Source organism: Plasmopara halstedii, assembly GCF_900000015.1.
Source record: "Plasmopara halstedii genome assembly, contig: Scaffold_3060, whole genome shotgun sequence".
In the NCBI taxonomy this organism is placed as follows: Eukaryota; Oomycota; class Peronosporomycetes; order Peronosporales; family Peronosporaceae; genus Plasmopara; species Plasmopara halstedii.
Genome location: NW_020189964.1, coordinates 1,221,109 through 1,236,711, shown reverse-complemented (window position 1 = coordinate 1,236,711; position 15,603 = coordinate 1,221,109). Strand labels below are relative to the sequence as shown.

Genomic DNA, 15,603 nt, shown 5'->3' with positions numbered 1-15,603 from the left:
AGCTCCGCTGAGCGTCATGCTGAAATAGCATATCGCTGTGCGGACGCTCTTGACGATTTAAAGCACATCGTGCACCAGCTGCCTTGTCTTGAGGACTATCGCTCTCTGTCGGAGCGACTCCTAGCCTTGGAGCAGGCGAATGCATCGCTGCAGGCAACGGTGGAGCGCTTGGCGCCATTAAAAATGGAGGTTGTTGCACTCCGTGCTCAGAACCAGTTACTGGTTCACCTTCTGAGTGGCCGAGAGCCCGTGGGACTTGCTCCGGCGCCAACGCTTCCGCGTTCACAGGCGCCGGAAACCGGTACGGCTAGAGCAAGCCCACGTAGAACACCGGGTAGGTGCGCATCCGCAGATCCACTGCACTCGTACTGGTTTTTGTAAAGAGCGTTAGGTCGGTGACCTTAGCTTAGATTCGTCTAAGTAAAGAGTCATGGCAGCCAGCCCCGCTGCACCCATCGTACGAAGCAGATAGCATATTGCGAGAAAACCCACTGAGTACCTTGGCAAGACTAAACCACTAGTGAATGGATTGACCGATGATGTCTTACGGCAAGTGATTGTTAGGCTCCCTTCACCACCTTCGGCAACAGCTTTTATTGGTCTTGAGGCGTCATTTCTCGGGGCGTTTGAAAACTATTACTAGGCGGTGAAATTACTGAGTTATACGAGGGGTACTGAAGAAAGAGCTGATCTCGTCATCCATATGCGAGTCCATTATCGCAGACATGTGCGGAGCACTAACTGCGAGTTAGACAGCTACCCTTATATATTCCTTTCATTCGTCGTTGCAGAAATATCATGAAGTGATGACAAGTGACGCACTGTGCGTGTTGCCCTCTGATCTGAGAGTGTAAATTACCTCGGATGTTATCTCCGATAATACAACACTAAACAACTGCCCCTGCGAACGTGCAGTCCGACGTTTTCATTGTTTTGATTTGCTCAAAACACGAGGCGGATTCTCTTTGGGTGCCTGCGTCAAAAAGTCTAACCACAAGCGGCGAATTGTGCTTGTAATACATGCATATTGTAGCCACTATCCTGGCGAAGATTCTAATTCATAGTACAATGTGCTGTAGATCAGCATGTTTACAATCCTCAGTGCACTTGACTCAAACGAGTGGTATGAACAACTGCTAATGAGAGACAATAATGTGCTATAACTACAATGGTTATCCGAGCAGGATACTCGAAGAGTATCCAATCATGCCACAAGGATATTCGATTGCACCAGCAATTTTCATAGTCTGGTGTCGCAGCTGTTCAATTCACATCATGGCTATGCGCATCACATTCTGACGGCTTACCCGTTCATCTCCGCGCAAAGCACGCCCGGCCATATGCGGAGAATCACATGATACACTTGCGTTGTGTGCCTGGGTGCATACACTTAAATAAGCTGTATGCCGACGTGATGCACATTTCGGGCGGCTTCACTGAAAAGCTTGGCTAATGGGTAGATCCTGCCAAGACAAGTACCATTGCAGATATACCATGCTCAATCTGAATCCCAGAGTAACTAAAAGAAATGACTTGACCAAGCGCAATGTGATTGCGATATCGCATGGACCCTCACCAACGTCCTTAAAAGGATTTTAATGGTGCTAGGTTGCGGCAGAAAGGGCTGTAAAAACAAAGCCTTTTGCGTGCCCCGGATCTGACTCTGCAGAATAAGGGGAACATGATGACTGTGAAACTTAGGCCTTTGTCACAGGCTTTGCTTAATTTTAAGCAAACTTTAGGGGACTTGGATGCAATATTGCATTGGAGTCCCGCCAGGGCAATAAGCTACTTGTAATGAACTATTCCATCGCAAGCTTATGGTGCACCTGTTTGAACCTTAGCTGTTTGTATTTATACAAACCATGGGTCGCTGTGACACAGATATGTTGTCACCACAGCTTCTCAAGAGAAAAGTGCTGTAATTAAAACACTATGTTGGGTAGTTTTTTGCGGTCAGGTCAGCTTGATGTGGTGGCGGATGCGCTTCCGAAAGCTTTGGGTGGCATGGAATTCGAAAACTCAGATGTCGCGAGTTGTTGCACGCATCGCTGTGCCTTACCCAATGATTGCTGCATTGCAGCACTGACTCACACTACACTCAGCGTGTCTGTGAATCTCAAGTAAGACATACTGTACGAAATACATTTTAGTAGCTATCTCGGATGAAATAAGACATACTGCTGGGTGAGCGCTATGTATTGGTGGCTCGACATATATAAGTGGGTAAACAAACATGTGCGCACGTGCGAGACGGTGCACCGAGTGCGAGACACTAGACTGAGGGTGATATATTTACATGCAACACGCCGATGCTCAGCCGGCAGGGATGCTATGATGCAGTTGACGCTTACCCCTCACCGCACCTTCAAACATTCAATATATCCACAGGAAAAGACGTCGTTCAGTGCATCGCACTTTTTTACAGCGTTGGAGACCCTGCCGTCGCGCTTGTGTACGTTGCAATGCGTGAAAAATGGCATTTTGTCGGACCTTTGCTTTCCTAAAGCTGGTGTACATACGTCGTACTTTAACATCATGTGTGCTTACGGAGTGCGATACGCTTCGGCAATTTGCCAGCTTCCAGTATCTAAGCTATGATTTACTAGGAAGGAACGAGTTTATTCGCCCGCTGTGACTCCAAGCGCAAGCGATACTACTTAAATATTGTGACCAAAAAGGTCGAGAAGCGTTCACGGAGCGTTTAAGCGCTCCTAATCTGAGAAAAAAGCCCACGCGCGTAGGCGCGTAGGATTTATTTCCAGCATTGTATAATGACAAATGAGTCAAAAAATAAATTAAAATCACGACCTGATTGAGTCCACACAAGTCGTCGCGCTTATAAGTTTGTAGATGGGCAAGCTCAGCGTGCTATGCTAGGTCCAGCTTTCTGGTAACAAGCTGGATGTCGACGTGAGGTTTTGGCGAGATGTCGCGGCACTGTAATTTACAGAACAAAAACGGAATGAGCAAATGGTATTGATGAGACAAATGATGTACAGAAAGCCTTTTTTCAGTGGATGTCGAAACTGAATGCCTCCATTGAAGACAAAGGTGTACGGTTGAGACCCAAAGAGTAAGTATGACCACTCTAATCTGAGAGCGCCTTGGTTTCTCCACCGTAAATACTAGTAAAAATATTTTTTTCTAATAAGCCCTATTGATGATGGACCCAAGGATTGCGCTTTTATCGAATTCTCGTTGAGCCGTGGACACAGTGTCCCCGACGCTGGTGAGGCAACTTAACTGGCGCTCAAGGTGCAAGTAGTGGAGTTATACATTAAACGCGGTGGATTGCTTACGATTGCGAGATAATTATAAAAACAAACCATATTGTGGCTCATATCTGAAGATGAGGGTTAAAGATTGTACGTATCATACTATCGTGAACGCACGTAGTACAATTTTGTGCAATTGTGCTAAATAGAAGCGTATCGAGAACTGGTATTGATGGCGCGATGAAAACATAAAAAATGAAGTTCGAGGGACACGTGGGCTACTAACTAGCCTTGCGTCATTCAATACATACGCTTTTACGACTGAGTTTAGATAAATTGAGAAGTTTGTTTTTAGTTCTAAAACGACATAATACTAAGCGACAGTTCAATTCAAATTTAAGATAGAGCAAATAGTTGCAGTGTTATTCAAGCGGTCCTTGTTTCCGCTCGTGTACGAACCCATTATTGATGCATTGTTGACAAAGACGCGGGCTTTTAGGATCAAAAATCTCGTCGTGCATTTCCGTTACATACTCCTAGTATCGATACGTTTTTTATGGTGCAAGACGATGCGTATTTATATCAGCTTCAAACAGATTGCGATGAAATTTATATAGTTATGATGGTCAATGTGTGCAGTAACATTTATCTTTGATGATAGACATGCTGGCAGCAATTATTTTACAGTGTGCACCCGGTCCCGTCTTGTTAATGTCATTCGTGAGGATCCTCTTCAAGTTTGTTAGCTCAGAGTTGACGCTTTGCATGATACCACAGCAACCATATTTTCTAACTAATCCAAGAAATGGGTCTCGATGGATCGGTATCCTCCGTGGGCTTGGAACCTGGAAGAGTTACCTAACTTTCTCGCATCAACAGGATACATTGGATAAAATTTTGTCTGTAGTTGATTCCGAGGAGATAGCATTACCGGCACATTCTAATTGAACCTGGAAGTGTAACCACTTCCAGGTTCAATTAGAACGTGCGAGTGAGAAACTTCCAACCAATCGGACGCTGGCAAAATACCACCACCGGCCCCACTCGCCATTGAGCAAGACCTTTTTGTATTCCCATCGTTAAATTGGAGGAAAATGACTCTTCTTCTAATAATGAGAGGCCGCGATAGCTCAGCGCTACTCCAGCCGGAGCGACATTGCGTCGTGCTATTAATCACCAAGCGTGAATGGCATGCACAAAAATGGACACGATCGTTTAGTCCCTCAAAGTACAAGGCATTTTGATACTCAAGCAACAATGTGCGTTGCATCTAAACTTTTATTACCAATTCTGTGGTGCAGTGGTATGCTGTTCACTTTAGAACCTGGAGGTCCAGGGTTCAATCCCCGGGCCGGGTAGAGAGGGGTTAGTTAGAGTCTAATGAATGAAACCCTACAGCACGTGCTTGACATGGCTTACACGACTCCTAAAAAGGTGTGTCGTTCCTAATCATACCTAAACTTTTATGTATCTCCTTATAGCGTTTTTTATGTTAAGCTACATCAAACAGTTGCAAGGAATTGCAACATATGTCTTAGCCAAAACCGGTAGTCGGGACCATTTACATGGAATTTTTTCCAGACATGATGCCGGCACAATAAAACTCCCGGGTACATCCAACTTGCTGGTCGTAAAAGCGACTGTGAAGAAGCCATGGGAAATCCTTATCGATTCCGGGGCGGCGGGCAATTATGCCCGACGTTCCACGATCGAAGGAAGTCAGATGAATGCTGAGGCGCTGAAAGCGTGGTTGAGTGAAACCGTCACTGTTCGCTTAGCGACGGGGACTTGTGTCAGTCCCTGTGGACCTCGGTGTCAAGTATCTTGATTTTGATAGCGTGGAATGATGCTTAGTCTTAGACTTGAACGCAAGGTATGACCTTATCCTTGGTATGGCATGGGTGGAACACCATGATCCAGAGATTGATTGGAGGTCGAAGACCTTGGGGTGTAGCTTTGGTGAATCATTAACCCACCTCTGCTAGGATGCGCTATTAGCGCGGGCACTGGACCGTAACGGTCAATATGCTGGATATTGGAGTATCCGACTTGACGAACACCAAGGGTATTTTAACCAGGGGTCCCGAGCCTGGCTCGCGGGCTGAACCTAAAGTGGCACGTAATCCACTGAGTGCTGCTTAAGTATTGGAGCAGTCGCTGCGTGCCAAGAGTGAAATGGTCGGCCATGGTCCGAGGCATCGAGGGCGAGGTCCCATTGATGCACGTGGAGTGGCACGTAAACCACTGAGCACTGATCACGTGTAACGAAGCAGTTGCTGCATGCCAAGCGTGGCATGGCCGGACGAGGTCCGAGGCTTCGAGGTCGATGCCCTAGTGATGCGCGTGGAGTGGCACGTAATAAACTGAGCACTGCCCACGCTTTGGAGCAGTTGCTGCATGCCAAGAGTGGCATGGTGGGACGAGGTCCGAGGCATCTTGTGCAAGGCCCTTCTGATGCGAGTGGAGTGGCATGTTATCCACTGGACAAAGACTGCGGAAAGAGCAGCTCTTAGTTGGATGCTGTTGATAATATCAAGGATCCGATATATTAGGGAGCTGGAATACTGGACCACACCGAGTGTGTATTCCCACTGATCTCACCAAAACGTAAGACCTCTATAGAAAGTAGTCGGCGATGCCATATGTTAGCAAAGTCGCAGGGCGTTGATCCTGACCCAAGGTGTGTCTACCGTAGACGATGGCTACATAACCCTGTAAACTGTTTGACGGGGGAGGAAGACAGCGACGTCACCCTCGAGGCTTTTCCCGCGGTGGATGCTCGTCTTGAGCTGGACAAGATCTCCTTCAAAGAGTTTGCGGTGCCTTGAAGGCAGGCGATTTAGCCGAGGTGGTTATTATACGACCGGGAGAGGAGATCAACTCGTCATCGCTTCTGAATGAAGCTGTCCTGAAGGACACTAAGAGGGTGCTGAACGCACAAAGTGGATGGTCGATCCTGAAAGATCCCTCGGATCTGTACTATCCTTCGGTAAAGGAATATCAAGACGTCGTCTCCAAAGACCCGCCATCCGTCCTACGTTCGTACCGAGGTGCGCGTCATGAGATTAACCTGGTTTCGGAAAACAAATACTGCGAAAAACGCCAATTGCCCCTGCCCAAGGAGCATTTGACGTCATTGACGCCTTTTTCCGTATGAAGCACGACGCAGTAATGGTGCGTGAGTGTAACATTCCCCATCCGACACCCACTTATTGTGTCCGGAAGCCGAACGGCAAGTGGCGTATCGTTCACACTTACAATGAGCTAAACGCTGCCACCATTCCAGTAGACGCCAATTTCTAGAATAGATGTTCTATGAAACAATATGGTTAACTGTACAAGGTATAGCTTACTCGACTTGGTCGATGGAAATTATCAATTTCTCATGAGAGCGAGTAATATTCCGCTGACAGCAGTGAGAACTCCGAGCGACATGCTCTGGAAGTGACCGGTGATACCCCACGGGCTTATAAATGCACCAGCAACATTTGATTGTCTTGTGACGCAGTTGTTCAGGCCCCACCGGGCGTATGCACAAACATACTTCTATGACATCTTCGTCCACAGTTGTGCGGGGCATGGAAGAACAGATGAGTAAAACCACAACGTCCATTTGATAGCGGTGCTCGAAATCATGCGCACATATAAACTGTATACTAATGCAGATAAGTGCATCATTGGTGGGGAAGAAATTCCCTTTTTAGGGCGCTTCATCGGAAAGCGTGGCCTTCTAGCGGATCCCGCTGAGGTCAACGCCATTGTGGATTGGCCGGTTCCAAAGAACCAAAAGACCTTGCGCAAGTGGCTTGGCCTCGTCAACTACTTGCACAAGTATAGCGCAAATTATGTGGAAAGGGCACGGCCATACGGAATTGTGTTGGGACACCAGGCATCGGGAGGCTTTTGATAGAATCAAAGACATCCTCCTTCATGCACTAATACTGTCGTTGCCAGACCCCGATCGTTCTTTTAGTGTAGTCTGTGACGCTTCGGACTTTGCCATCGGCTGTGCGCTGCTGCATGCAGACGCCGAGTGGCGAGATCGGGTGATTGCGTTCGATTCTCGCCAGCTTAAGGCTGCGAAGAGGAACTACCCAGTCCGCGACAAGAAATACCTTGTGATGAAGTATGCACTTGCCAGTTCAGGGTGCACCTTCTAGGCTCAAAGCTGTTTGTGATCTACACAGATCATGCTTCATTACGCACTGCGACTCAGTTGCCTCACCTCTCGCAGAGGATGGCTAGATGGCTTTCCTTCTTTGCAGAATATCACTTCAAGGTGAAGTACAGGCCAGAAAAGCAGAATGCTTTGGCTGATGCGTTGCACGCAGACCAGATTATGAGCTTGCTTATGTCACGACGGTGACGTCGTAAGTGACGGATTTGATCCGCGCCGCATACGCGGGTGATGGTATGTCTGTAGCGCTGCTACAGATCCTCGGGAACAAGGAGTTTAGAAACTCGGACAAGAAACTGGTTGCTGTATTATAGCACCGATTTGACGGATACGCCACAAATGGTGTTTCCTCACGGCGAGGATTTGAAATTCCGTATCCTTTACGAGGCCCGATACACTCTACTCAGTGGTAATCTCATTGTGAGAAGACGTACAGGTCTGCGTCAACCCATGTGGCAACCCTAGTGAGTTGCCACTACTGTTGGCCTAAGATGTACAAATAGTCGAACACATATGTGCGCACGAACTTGAAGTGTCAGAGGGTGAAACCCTCTCCAAATGCGGCGGTGCCGCTGGCCAGTTTGCCGGTTCCCTCCTGTTGTTGGCACTTCGAGAGTGTGGACTTTGTGTTTGACCTGCCCAAAATTTCTGCCGGCAACGCGGGTGTGGTGTTCTTTGTGGACCGTTTGAGCAAGATGGCTCATCTTGCGCAGTGCCGGACACCATCGACGATGTCGGCAAAGCGGCGCTAATTGTCGATCGTGTCTTTCGACAGCATGGACTCCCGGAGTCAATTGTCTCTGATAAAGACCCGCGCTACACTGGGAAGTTTTAGTCTTCAATCTTCAGAATGCTGGGCGCCAAGTTGTCTATGCCAACAGCGGACCATCCGCAGACCGATGGTCAAACCGAGCGCGTGAATCGCGTAGTTAAAGACTTTGTCGCAGCGTCTGCGCTGAGACGCCGAAGCGCTGGAGCGCCATGCTACCTACCACTCGTAGAGGATGCTCTGAACAATGCAGTGCATTCATCTCCCGGCTACACGCCGTTCTACGTGGACAAATTTGTAAACTCTCGCGTTACGCTGACGTCACCATCTCATGGCGCAGGGCTTGGCGGGGGGACCGCCGAACGGCTAGCTGATGTCAGCCCTGTCACTTTCCGAAATGAAGTTGATGACTTCCTGACTTCCAGACTGAGTGTCTTACGACACGCTCGTGATGCAAAGGCTGAGACATGCAGGAAGACTATGTAGATGAAGGAAGCAGAAGATATGTGGAAAACTTTTGAGGTCGGAGACCTGGTTTTATCAAATACTAAAACCCTTCCTACACATGCAGTCTCTGCTGTCTTTAAGACAAAGCTCCGTCCACGGTTATTGGTTTTTTTAAGGTCGTGAACAAGCGAGGCCTTGCGTATACGCTGAACCTTCCGAGAAGGATGCGCACCCACCCGGTGTTTTATTTGGGCTAGCTTAAGCCGGTTCCCGGTACGGCAAGTGATTGCAAAAGCATCGGAGCCGGACGGCGCCCAAAGGCGCCTGGCCACCCAGAAGCTGATCATACAACTGCTTTTGAGCACGGAGCGCAACGATTTCAGTTTTTGACGGTGCAAGGCGCTCCACCATCGCACGAAGTGACGAATTCGTCTGCTCGATGGTTAGGAGCCGCCCCAACAGAGCACGATAATCATCAACGTGATGCAGTCGGTGCACAAAGTGCGTTAGACTTTCTAGGCCTTCCGCAGAGCGGTAGGCAACCTCGGGAAGGCTCTAGGCGGAATGCCGATGACGACGGTATTTTTTCTCTAAAGCTCGAAGAGCATCGCCAGTCACCGGACGGCAATCGATTCGCTGGAAGTGAGCAACACGCGGTGAGGCTTGTCAGTTGACCTAAGCCTCCCTCGCTGTGTGTTCACGGACGGGTGATTCCTGTTACGCGTAGGCTGTGCTTAACTCCAAGCAGATGCAGATGGATCGCGTTTGGGTTTCGCAAGCCTAAACAAGCAGAGAGAAATAACGCTGTTCACCACAAGGAACTACTCTTAGTGAATTATGCTCTAGTCACATTTAAACTCACTTGGCTGGTAATAAGCCGTTAGTATCCATAGTGATCACGCAACGAAGCACACAGTGACGCTGTCACCAAATCGTCCACAGAAATTGGCAAAAGGGATATCCTTCTTTGCCGTGTATACGTTCGAAGTATGGCCAAAGCCGAGTTAGCTTAATGTTGGCGTTGCGATTTTGTGTCTACCTCACTACATACTGTTTATTGTTGCAATGGCGTCGTCCCCAATTGATGACGCAATACGAAGAGCGTACGGCTGGGGTGCAACATACGAAAGCTTTGGGAGCAAGTATTTTAAGAGCTCGGATTCCGTATATCTGAGCACCTGGTTGCACGTTACGGCGCTTTTCCGTGTATCAATGTGTGCTGTATTCAGCACTGGCCCAAACGCGACACTCAACGTTTTGTGGCTAACTAGGACAAAGTACTATGTACGGTGAGATATCACAGATGTGCGCTGATGTGAAACGTGCCAATGGGTAGAATCCTCGCCAAATACATTGGTGTATTTAGACGACTTGTCGATTTCGGCAGAAGGTTGCTAGTCCATAATCATAAATCTTTCTTTCGAAACGTCGCATCCAGTCATACCGGCTGTGTAGGTTTGTATGAGCAAAATAGTTTATATTGCTGATTTCCAGGTGAGAATGCAGTCAAACCTGTACCAAGGTATCGCTAACGTGGCTAGCTGGTGGCAACTGTGTCGAATCAGGAACCGTGCTCTATAGTGAAGCTTTGACAAACATTGTGCAAAGTGCTCGGCACCAGGTTTGACATGTCAACCGCTGACCATCCATACACATATGGCCCGTCAAATCATTTTTTCTGGGATTAGAGAATACTGTCAACAGCACCTGCGGTGATGCTGGAGCAGTAGCTTTCACCTATCGAACGTGCATTACAAAACGCAGTGCATTACTCACCCCCCCTTGTTTAAATTATTTGATTTACCCTGGAGTGCCTTTGACATCGTCACGAAGTGGCTTCGGCCCTGGTGGGGGGCTGGCAGGGGCTGGAACGAGACAGCTTTTGAAGACAGCGCAAAAACGGGATTTGCGCCATCGAGTGTAAATTCAATTTTTATCACTGTTGCAGTTACCTACAATATTACACTACGTAAAGCATAATTTCAATTATTTGCTTAAAGTGCATTGTGTACAGGTACAAATTCTATCGTTCATGCCGTCGTCTCCAGAGCACTCAAGCGGCCACACTGCCATTCTCAAGGTATTGAGCGACCTAAATATCGTGCCATTTGTATTGCTGACACATCAAACGCCTTTAATTTATACAGCACTGTAAAATTATGCTTAATACGACGTTCACACCCACGCCAGTGATGCCTTCATTAAACGAAAATCTGCTGCAGCGGGTGACATAAGAGACTATTTTATCACTCTGTCACATTTCCATAGATTAATGAGCTAAATTTATGTTCAGTAGGACATCTTTGACTACGATTTTAATCGTGAGCGCATTTTCCTGGAGATCGCAGAAGCGGAGATCGCCGCCATGCAGAAGGCTGCGGTGGACGCTTCAGAAGATAATATTTCAGACGATGAGCTTGCACGACAGGTAAATTACAGATTTTATAAAAATTCCACAGTATCCGTATTGATCAGTGCTGTTTACGCAGAGCGCAAGGTTGTCGCTGTCGAGCAACGTGAGCAGCGCTGGGCAGTCGAGGGGTACAGCTTCAAAACTACGAAGCACCAGTGAAGAAGATGTAGCAGCTGCTATTTCGGCGTCGCTTCGAGAGTATTAATGTTAGTACTTTGTATTTCATTCATTAATTGAGGCAATTCTGCTACACTAGGAGCAATTCACTTCATAAATTATCGCACGGGGTTACTCGGGTGCATCATGTTGTAAGCGAGCCAATAGAGTCGACCATAGTTAACGTACAACTCTTCACCTGAGTTAATGTCTCGCATTGCAACGACATCGGCTTTGCCATCCTTTGGTCGCTTTACAAAGTGGACATTGAAGCCTCCACGGTGTCCTCTGCAGTCGTTGATATACCGAGCAAGAACATCGGGACAATCCTGAGCATCCACGTAGACGTTGTCACCCATTTTCATAAGGTACGACTTGTCTTTGACTTTCCACGCCGCTTCGTTGGGTAATACTATCCCCGAGTACTCGCAAATTATAGAGCCTCGAACATGAAGCCGCGTGGCAAATAATCCTTTTCCTGCTCCTGGTATGTTTGAATTTCGAACTTCAACGCCATTGTCTTCCGCAGCTTCAGCGTGCACCAAGTAGTACGAACGAGGTAAATGGAGCTCGTCGTCCATTGATGGTCGGTCGGTTGAGACCTTGTGATACAAAAAAAAGACTTCAGTAGTAGCTCCAAATGCTATTTTTCTGGTTACCCATAGTTGCAGGTACACTGTACCACTCCATTTTATCTGTCATGACATCCACGCGCAAATTCTGTTGTGACGACCTTTTCCGGTTTAATAATGTCAACTTGGACGTGCTGACGGAAACAGTTAGATTTATTCACTCTCTTTGAATCGTTTGAACCTTAATACATTGACTGTGTCTTGCTGTCAAGTACAACGTGTCGTTCTATCTCCAGTATCTCTCAAAATGGCCGGACTATTTTCTGGTACAATTGGACCCGAACAACACCATCATGGGTTACAGTATGTTACCCTTTTTGTATAACCTACTGATAATTCTCCGTTAGAATCTAAATTCTCGTGTTTTACTTCGCAGTTATGGGCAAGGCCGAGGGCCAAGGGACTGATTGGCATGGACACGTGACGGCAGTGACTGTTGCTCCCGAGTTTCGACGTTTAGGACTAGCAAAAAAGCTTATGGACTATCTGGAGAATGTGTCGATAGAACTTTACAATGGCTACTTTGTCGACCTTTTCGTGCGTGTCTCCAACTCGCTAGCCATCCAGATGTATGAGAAATTTGGCTACTCAGTCTATAGGCGCGTCCTTGGATATTATTCGAGTGCTGAAGACAAAGAAGATGCGTTTGGTATGAGCTTATAATGATTTGAGTTCACGAAGGGTTTTATTGACATAAAGTTTATATGTTTTAAGATATGAGGAAGGCACTGCCTCGAGATGTCGATAAGAAGTCGATCATACCGCTGCCACATCCAATTACTCCCGACCAATTGTGACACAGAAACTCTAAATTTCTTTTGTTACGTAATAAACTTTGGAATTTTAACATGAGTAGACATAATATCTACGCACACACGTAATATATCACATGCTACTCATAAACTTTAACTTCGACACTACTGGACGTGCGAATTGAGGGCTCACTTAACTTAGGCTGAGGTAATTTTGGAGGAAGGCCACGAGACACTTGCGTCATTTCGAGAGGAATCAGTTTTCGTCGTAAGGTAACCGTCTCAACATTGAGCTCTTCAATCGTTTCTACAGACAATGATAACGATCGATATGTGTCAGACATTCTCATTTTTGTGTCTTGACACGTCACAACCGGCACTGCCATCGTAACATCACTCAAGCGTGGAGGAGGAGGAGGAGGTCGTCGCAGTCGTTTCTGGCATTCATCTTGTGAAGTCATCTTTTCCTGCACAACCTCGGATATCACTTGATCGAGTCGTTCTCGCCTCAACTCCCTTCTGTCCTTTGACACATCCCATGACGGATTGCTCACACTAGTAAGATACTGGCGAATTGAATCATAAAGATATCGCCCATTCGACTTTACCATGGCTTCTTGAAACCATTCCGACTGAACTCTCGTCACGAGTTCCTTGTGCTGGTCATTATCGTCATTTATATCATCACCTTTCTTCTCAACTGTCATCGTGCGTGCATGCGCCAAAACTTCGCAAAGAACGACACTGCCAACACGCTTTTCTTCACCTAATTGCTCGTTCAGCCTCAGTACGAAATCCATCGTATGCGATGTCTCCGAATCTTGATGACCAAGTTCACCTCTACTGTCTTTTGATATTAACTCACTCTCGCCATATTTTGATATCGCAGCAGCGACCATAATTAAGTCTAGAACATTTTGTCGTGACTCTTGTGTTTTCTGGAAATAGTTCAATACCTTTGGACTAACAATGTAATTGATCCATGCATATAATTGTTCTCGAGAGGATGCATTTTGAGCTTGAATCTCCTTAGCTAATTCCGGTTGGTGGCTCTCGAAATAGTTGCAAATGCGCACAAATCGCTCGTCATTTACATGGCGAATCACTTTGGCTCGCTGGACACTTAACACGTCGATATTATGCAGTGCAAACGTCGATTTGCTGTAAATGGTATTTGGCGTCGGGGCATCACTGAGGGATCGAATTGTTCGCATCGACGAGTCGCTACTCGACAAAAGTCGGTTAGTGCCCTCTGCACCGGCCACTAACGTTGATCGTCGACTTTTCGGCATCACTGGACGCCAAATATTTGGAGAATGAGCTGAACTAGACGCGGGTGACGATTGCACTACAAATGTATGTCGTCGATGAAGTGGCGGTTGAATCTCGTGAAGAATGGCCTTCAAATTGTCTACCATGTTGGTTAGTTTATAAATGACCTTTTACCGTCAGTGTAAAGCTTATCCCAGTGCCCATTTACCGTATGCTTTAAAGTAAAGGACGTAACCATGTGGTGACCACGATTCCGTAAAATTGAGATGCTTTGCAATTATATCGAGGTGATATTTTGCTGGTTGACTGTATTTATTGATGTCACCATCTGTATTGCGCATTCATTATTAGTAAGAATTACGAGTACGTTACCGTTACTTCTTGTACTGATGCTTTGTTTATCTCATCGAGACAGTTCTCAAAGACACCCTGGATATTTTTGTGGATAGTACTACTACAAAGCTGGGCGACCCCAATATTGCGATTCTTAATGTTCGTTAAGGAACATTAAGAGCAACGGAAATGCACACCTTAAAGAGCACTTTCCATCTCGAACTTGCGGTAACTATTGCGCAGACAGCCAGGACCCAGGCCGCCAATTCATCACTGTACTTTACACTTGCTCAAACCAAAAGGTGTTATACCTGAAATTAAGGATGATATTTAGTGTATGCATTCTACTACTCACAAAAAAATACTATATATTTGACCCAGAGCTCTAACTTTCTTATTTATATGTCAATACCACGCTTGAGATACATGCATCCACTTCGATCAGGCCTTCGCGTGTAAGCAAAAACTTTTACCAGCTCCTCCTTGCTAGTGGAAAGGGGGTCCGACCTCAATGCGTATCAGAACGAACCAAAACGGTATTTACATATGCACTAAGTGAGATAGCGGTGGACGCAAATAGATGGTACGTGGGCTTAAAAAGATGGAATGTGGAGCTTATCTACACATCAACCTTAATATACTTGTGCGCCTGCAAGTAATTCATAGTCGAGTTTGAACATCACGTTTGTTTTGTTAAAGATTGCATAGCGATTATTAATATTGGATCAGACAGATGCAGAGATATGAGGTGTGAACATGGAGTGGGGGGATTCGTACACGATATGCTTTGAAGCAAAAAAGCTTTTGCTGAAGAAATTTAGCACGACATTTTTTCTTGGCTACTTGAACGGCTGAGATGAGTAATTGGGAATTGCTACGGCTTTAGTAGCTCACTTTTCGTGTTCTTGATGCCACAACAGCAGCAACAAATGTGTTTTTTGTCTCTGGCCATCGAAGAAAAATCTGCCACAAGGAATTCTATTTTGCGCAATCGATCTTGACGCCATTAGGAGGGTGTGCTGCTTGTTTCGCGTCAGATAATGCTGAATTTTGTCGACTGGAATTATTTCCTGGTTAAGGTCTAAAGTTATAAATTCTATGATCAGTAATGAATGACACCTAGATAGCTAAATCAATTATTTTGAAGGTGAAGGTAACGCGGTGGTATATCCGGGGACCCACTACAGCTTCTGTGTACGACGCCCCAACAAAATTTTCGTAGAGAATAAGCAAATCGAGCTGGTTTTCGATCTTGCAAAATTAAATTGGGGTGAACTATAGAGCTGGGCTTTACATAGATATCAAAGGAAGCTTGCGAATATGTGAACAAAGTGGACCGCTCTGAGTTTGTGCCTTTTATCACTGTCAAAAGTTTTAGTCACATCAGCTCATGCATTGTCATTGTGTGAGTCTTCTGCACTTTTACCTGAATGC

At 46.3% G+C, this 15,603-nt stretch overlaps 3 protein-coding genes across 3 annotated transcripts; 1 reads left to right on the top strand and 2 right to left on the bottom strand.

Annotated features, from left to right (window-relative positions):
- Positions 1-4,011: 4,011 nt before the first annotated feature.
- PHALS_06767 (uncharacterized protein) lies at positions 4,012-4,295 on the bottom strand (the record flags this gene model as incomplete). The annotated part of the gene is made up of 2 exons (XM_024720116.1): positions 4,012-4,158; positions 4,248-4,295. 2 exons carry the CDS (start codon positions 4,293-4,295, stop codon positions 4,012-4,014), a joined length of 195 nt encoding a protein of 64 aa, XP_024585346.1.
- Positions 4,296-10,643: 6,348 nt separating this feature from the next.
- PHALS_06766 (n-acetyltransferase 5) lies at positions 10,644-12,609 on the top strand (the record flags this gene model as incomplete). The annotated part of the gene is made up of 10 exons (XM_024720115.1): positions 10,644-10,691; positions 10,759-10,836; positions 10,908-11,039; positions 11,101-11,152; positions 11,475-11,548; positions 11,620-11,770; positions 11,846-11,958; positions 12,025-12,115; positions 12,189-12,461; positions 12,527-12,609. The coding sequence occupies 10 exons, from the start codon at positions 10,644-10,646 to the stop codon at positions 12,607-12,609; spliced, it is 1,095 nt and encodes a 364-aa protein (XP_024585345.1).
- A 95-nt stretch (positions 12,610-12,704) lies between these two features.
- On the bottom strand, positions 12,705-13,982 carry PHALS_06765 (uncharacterized protein; the record flags this gene model as incomplete). The annotated part of the gene is made up of 2 exons (XM_024720114.1): positions 12,705-12,871; positions 13,121-13,982. 2 exons carry the CDS (start codon positions 13,980-13,982, stop codon positions 12,705-12,707), a joined length of 1,029 nt encoding a protein of 342 aa, XP_024585344.1.
- Between the last annotated feature and the right edge of the window lie 1,621 nt (positions 13,983-15,603).